The sequence below is a fragment of the Nematolebias whitei genome, chromosome 13 (genome assembly GCF_014905685.2).
Source record: "Nematolebias whitei isolate Nwh7 chromosome 13, NemWhi1, whole genome shotgun sequence".
Classification (NCBI taxonomy): Eukaryota; Metazoa; Chordata; class Actinopteri; order Cyprinodontiformes; family Rivulidae; genus Nematolebias; species Nematolebias whitei.
In genome coordinates this window covers 47,966,595-47,972,907 of record NC_056510.1, presented here as the reverse complement: position 1 = coordinate 47,972,907, position 6,313 = coordinate 47,966,595, and the positions used below count along the sequence as shown (strand labels likewise).

General features: G+C 48.8%; 1 protein-coding gene across 1 annotated transcript in view; it reads right to left on the bottom strand.

Moving 5' to 3' along the window:
* Window positions 1–1,198: 1,198 nt before the first annotated feature.
* trim45 (tripartite motif containing 45) overlaps window positions 1,199–6,313 on the bottom strand; it is a 147,259-nt gene continuing 142,144 nt past the window's right edge. The window contains exon 7 of the mRNA XM_037686737.1: window positions 1,199–1,357. Coding sequence (XP_037542665.1) covers window positions 1,203–1,357 — 155 coding nt within the window. The 3' untranslated portion in view covers window positions 1,199–1,202. The remainder of the gene's footprint in view (window positions 1,358–6,313) is intronic.

Below are 6,313 nucleotides of genomic sequence, written 5' to 3'. Positions count from 1 at the left end.
TAATCCAGCAAGAGGAAAACAAAAGTCCAAGAAGGTAATCCCACAACAGTTTAGGTAATTCCATAATGTTGTTGGTAATTCCATTGTAGCAATGCTTTAATGCAGATTTTTGTCGGAGGCCTAGTCCAGTACACACACACACACACACACACATATACATATATATATATATATATATATATATATATATATATATATATATATATATATATATATAGTTTAATTTGATCATTTTAATAATCCATCCATCCATCCATCCATTATCTTTACCCACTTATTCCATTTTGGGTCACGGGGGTCGCCGGTGCCCATGTCCAGCAATCATTGTGCGAGGGGCGGGGTACACCCTGGATGGATCGCAAGTCCATCACAGGGCCACATAGAGACAAATGAGACAAACAACCATTCACTCTCTCTCTCTCTCACCTAGGGACAATTTAGAGTTACCAATCAGCCTAACATGCATGTTTTTGGTCTGTGGGAGGAAACCGGAGCACCCGGCGAAAACCCGCGCATGCACGGAGAGAACATGCAAATTCCACCCAGAAAGGCCCCTGGACCGGGGTTTGAACCAAGGATCTGCTCGCTGAGAGGCAGCAGCTCTACCAGTTGCGCCACCGTGCTGCCCATTTTAATAATCTGTATTCTTTTTAATTTACCAGAAACTTCAAAATAAATTCCCACCCTGTACTGAAACCTGTTTCCAAGGTTTTACCACCACCAGCTGGTAATACGCATGATGTCAATTTGAACCCCGCCCACTGGAACCGGTACTGAAAGGAACTACGGAAACACAATGTGTACCGTACCGAGCTGAGTTGAATAGTGCTGTACCATACTAAGAGGTACAATGGAAAAGGGGCATATGATGTCTTGAACCACTATGGCTGTGGCTGCCTGCCTGGGAGGAGTTGATGGGGGACAGGACAGCCCCCAGAAACCATCTTATCACCAGCAAACTGGTTGGTCCACTAAAGGAGTGTACTGCGTAGTGGGGAAGATAGTTTACTAGGGACTTCTCAGACTGATGAAGCCCTCCGTGTAGAGAGCGAAACGTCTTTCCACAAAAAAGAAACTGTCCAGTGACCTGACTGACCATTAATGGATTTTGTACCTGGATGACTGAGCATGAACTTTGATATTTGCTTGGTGCCATTTTTTTTAACTTGCATCATCTTGATGTGTTGACTCTGGGCATCATATCAGAGCTCCACAGTTCTCAGGTGGCTGCGAGGAGAGACAGCAGCTAACACGCTCTGAGGCAAACACTCCGACTTCTCCACGGTACTGCCGCAGCATGACCAGTGAGGCTTCCCAGGATGACCCTGATGTCCGTGACCGCAGCCTTTAAATCCTCCTGCAAACAGAAGTGTACGACAAAAGCAGGGACGGATAGGAACATGTCAATCAGAAATAAGTTCATGGAATCTTTAATGAGCATAAGAGAACTAAAGAGACAAGCATTGCAGATTCAAAATTAAAGAAAAAAGATGCCAGTAAAGTAGCAAAAGGGTTTGGGTTCTGTTGACCCAAAATTGACTGAGAGGATATCCTGATGCATGCTCAATAATCCAGGTAGAAAAATCTAAACAAGTTAAGTCTGGTCCTCTGGACTGACTGAGAGGAGTTTCAGACTACAGGAATAAAGTAGCTTCAGCTTTATGTAATAATAAAAACAAAAACAAGTTGCTGCAAACATCCTGACGTCTCGTTTCTTGACAGACTTTTCTTTTTATGGAAAGAAAACTGATCAGAAATAAAATTATAATTCATAGACAAATTAGCAAATTATTCTTGTTTTTTGTGTGTGTGTGTGCTTGTTTACGTTATTTTGAGAGAACCGTTTCTGAACACATAATACATTGCGAGGACAAACTGCTCTTTATGAGGACCAAAGCCCAGTCCCCATAAGGTCCAAGTATCGTTGGTGGGTTAGGGTTAGAACTAAGGTGTAAATTGAGGATGGGTTAGGGTTAGGTATGTAATGGTAATGGTTAGGTTTAGGCTAAGAATAGCAGTCCTTCTTAAATAGTGGGGCGTGCCCAGGGTGATGCAAAAGGGGGCGCATGCCCGGGGAACATGCTTTTTTTTTGCACTGGGAGTAGGCTGTTTTTTTTTTTTTTTTACATCATTCTCATTTTGACAGGGTGCATTTGGCAACTGTTTGCTCAGATCCGGCAAGTCTCAGTCTTACAAATAATAAAGTTATGAACAAATATGACTACCATATCATTTTGGGAGCCATGCTTGAACCGTGTCACTCCCTGCTGCTGAGACGATAAATAAACAACTCCGACAGCTCCGCTGCTGTTTTTATGATGCTCTGGACACTTGTCACCCACAGTACGCATGTGACAAAGAGTATAAACTCAAAGCGAGAGTGATACCTGCCCCCTCCATCCTCTTGCACGTTGACAAAAAAAATTAGTTTTATCGATGAGTTTGTCAAAGCACAATTTTGATGTGTTTTTTTTGTAAATACAGAATTAATATTTAATAAATATTAGGACTCTATCCTTTGCTAACAAAATATATTTTATGCCATTAAATAACTTGTCAGGTTCTTCTCTAGGTAAGCTGTGATTGGCGCCCCTTTCCCGACGTTACATGTTCATGGTGAGACGTATGTGTCACTTCCTGTATTTTCTGTTGGTAGCTCAAGTAATTTGTTTGCTCGAGTCTTCTTTTGTTTTCTGGATTCATCTATCTTTTGCACAGTTTTTCATTTTAGTACACAAACGCTCTCAGCACTGTTGTTTTTCTACTCTTGGACTGTGCTTGAAACACCTATATTTCAACATTTCTCAGTTCTATTTCGTATAGGCTTCGCCCTTTAAGAGCTGTCGCTTAGTGGGTTTTATCCCGTCATGCAAAGCATCGCACTGAAATGTTTAGTCCACGCCCACCTGTTGTGTGGGCCCCACCCGGTCCATATAAATTACGTTAAGAGCGGGTAATCGGCTCCCAATTTTCTTCAGCAAATGACTGTCACTGACCTTCAACAACGAGATGTCCAGCACTAACACCATTTGACTGTGTCCATCCTGCAAAACCGACTACTTGCTGAGTTTTGACCGGCACGACATCTGCGAAGGATGCCTGGGTCCCCGCCACATCGCCCATGCCTCCTCCTGCCACCTCTGTGACCTCCTTCCTCTGGAGGAAAGGCAGAGGAGAGCAGCCTTGTTCAAGGATAACGTCGAGGACTGCCTCTCCGTGGCGGGAGACTGTTCGCTGGATGATGCAATCGACTTCTTCAACGCCGGCTCTCGGAATGAATCGGATGGTTCCTCTGGGACAGGCGACATCAGCACCAGCCCCGACGTTCACTCCCTCCCGGAGAGTGTAGTGTTGGAACGAGGGGGCCGAGCGGATGCTCACCACCACCCCCCTCCCCCGGGCCTTCCCGCTTCAACGGCCACACCACATCGCTCCCTGCTGTCGGTGCCCTCCTCTCGGAGCTGCCCGGCATTATCTGGGAGGCTGCTGACATGAAGGGACTTTCCGTCCCTCTCCCCGCCCAGATCGGATGATCTAGCGGGTAGGTTTGGCTTCACCCCGGTTCGCCGTCCTGATCCCATCTGGCCTCGTTTTCCAGCAGTGGCGTCCTACTGGAACGAGGCTGTAGCCGGTCCTGGTAAATTGAGTGCGCCCGTCTCCACTTTCGCTCCCATCACCAGAGTGGAGGGGTTCACCGAGCTGAACTTTCCATCGGTACCCCGCCTGGAGCCGAGCCTGGCGGAAGCTTTCGGAGCAAAGCTGTCCAGATTGGACCAGCATCCTGTCCCTCCCAGGAAGCATGACCAGACGGTGACTTCGCTCTCCAATCAAGCTCACCAGTGTGTGTTCCAGGCGGCTGCAGCAAACCACAACGTGGCGCTGTTGGCGTACAATATTTCGAATAGGCTGGAGACCGCAGATTTGCCTGAGGAGACTAAGAGCTCCCTCTGCAAGGCATATGACGTCATCCTCAACATGTGCTCCTCTTCTGCTGTCTGTCTGTCCCGAATCGCAGCATGGATGACGATGATTCAGAGGTCCACCTGGCTCCGTCACTCCCCTCCCTGCCGGAGAAATTGCACAAAGACCTGATGTAGGGCCCCATCACGACGGACGCGCTGTTCGGGTGCAATTTCAAGGCCATGCTGGAAAACTCGAAAAAGTCGGAGGAGGTGTCAGAGACTGTGCGCCATCTCATTAAGCCGCACGCCTCATCCCGCCCCTGGCCCGCTGGAAGGATCGTCGTGGGCATAGACAACAACATTGACATTCCATGGCCGCAGCAGTGTCTTCCCGCTCCGCCGCCAGCCCCGCCCGTCAGAGATCAGCCCTCCTCATCCCGGCAACCGGCAGTTCAGCGTTTTCCCAGAGATCGCCAACAGGCGGCACCCTGGGACAACAAACCGCAGAGCTCAAGGGGGAGAAGATTTAAAAAATGACGGTTTGCGGAGGATGTGTGTAATGATGACACGAGTTTTGAAATAAAACATGTACATCATTCAATGATTAAAGTGTCTGATTTTAGCCTGTCTGTCAGCTCGGATGACCTCACAGCGGCTCCTCGCACATCCTCCACACAAAACGAGCCAGTGTCCTTAAAAAAGGTTTTTCAGAATCACCGCAGCTCCAAAATAAACGCGAGACGCTAGCATGACACAACAGTCAAAAGTGAATGTGGTCCGCAGAACGAGTCCAACGGAATAACTAGTTTTCAGCCCGAGCAGCACGCTTCTCACCACAGCGGTGTCAAACGCGCACTCCCACAACACCAGCAGCCTTCACTCAAACGGTGCTGCGTTGATGAAGGCGCGCACACCACTCCCCAGCACTCGCCGGCTTGCATCAGCATAAATGTGAGACCGCAGAACGAGCCCAGTGAGAAACCTCACTCTCAACAGGAGCGGGACGCGTCTCACCGCAGCGGTGTCAAACATGCGCTCCCGCGGCGCCGGCAGCTTTCATCCAAACAGCGCCGCATTGATGAAAGTGCGCACGCCTCTCCTCAACACACACGGTCCACATCGACATGAATGTGAACCCGCAGCCTGAGCGCGGCACAAAGGCGCGCTCGGAGCCCTTTAGAGAAAGCCTCGCCTTGGGTCACGCGTAACACACTTCCGCGGCGCATGACGGCGGTCGAGGCAGTAGACTGGCTGACATCCGTAAGAAACATGACGCACCACCTAAATGCACGCCCACTACACGAATATCGCGCAGAGTGGCAACGAACATGCTCGCCAGACGGATGGATGAGCAAGCTGATAAACAGGGGTTACACGCTACAATTCGCAGCTCGACCCCTTCTGTTCGGAAGAGTTTTAGAGATGGTTCTGTCATCACCAGACCAGGTCTCATCCCTAAATGCAAAAGTCCAAGAACTGCTGGTAAAAGAGGTAATTTCCAGAGTTCCCGACGGAGAGGAAAACACAGGTTTTTACTCACGTTACTTCCTGGTTCCAAAACGGACCGGAGGAACGAAACCCATTTTGGACCTGTTAGTTTTCAACAAGGCGATTGTGGACAGACCGTTTCACATGTTGACAACCAGACAACTGTTGGACAACATCCACAAAAACAACTGGTTTACCTCCATCGATCTGAAGACGCCTACTTCCACAAACCGATCATCCCAAAGCACAGAAAATTTCGGCACTTCTCCTTTCAAGGGATGCAGTATCAGTACAACAGGCTGCCGTTCGGTTATTCCCTCGCACCTCATACGTTCTCAAAGTGTGTGGAGATGGCCTTGCAATCGTTACACAGAGCAGGGATGAGAATTTTGTTTTAACTAGATGACCTGTTGCTGCTGTCACGCTCCAGACGGGAAGCAGTGGTGCAGACTCAGGTGCTGACGTCACACCTGCTAAATCTGGGCTTCACCATAAATTGGAAAAAAAGCTAGACTCTCCCGGCCCAGACAATTGTTTATCTGGGAGTGGAGTTAAACTCGACCACCATGAGGGCTCGTTTATCACAGACGAGAATCGACTCTCTAAGAGTCCAGCTCCGCCACGTAAGACCTGGCAGAGTAGTAACAGCTATTTCTGTCATGAAGCTGTTAGGAATGATGTCGTCAGCTCACACAGTAGTTCCGCTGGGCTTACTCCACATGCAACACCTCCAGAGATGGTTTGCTCGTCTGCTCGTGGATCCGGTAAAGCAAAAGAGATGGATGATCACTGTTCCTCCCTCCGTGAGAACAGATCTCCGACACTGGGAAAACTCCCTGGTTCTGTCGGAGGGAGTCCCCGTCAGCAGACCTACGTCACACGTGTCAGTCTTCACAGATGCGTCGCTGTCAGGTTGGGGGGGG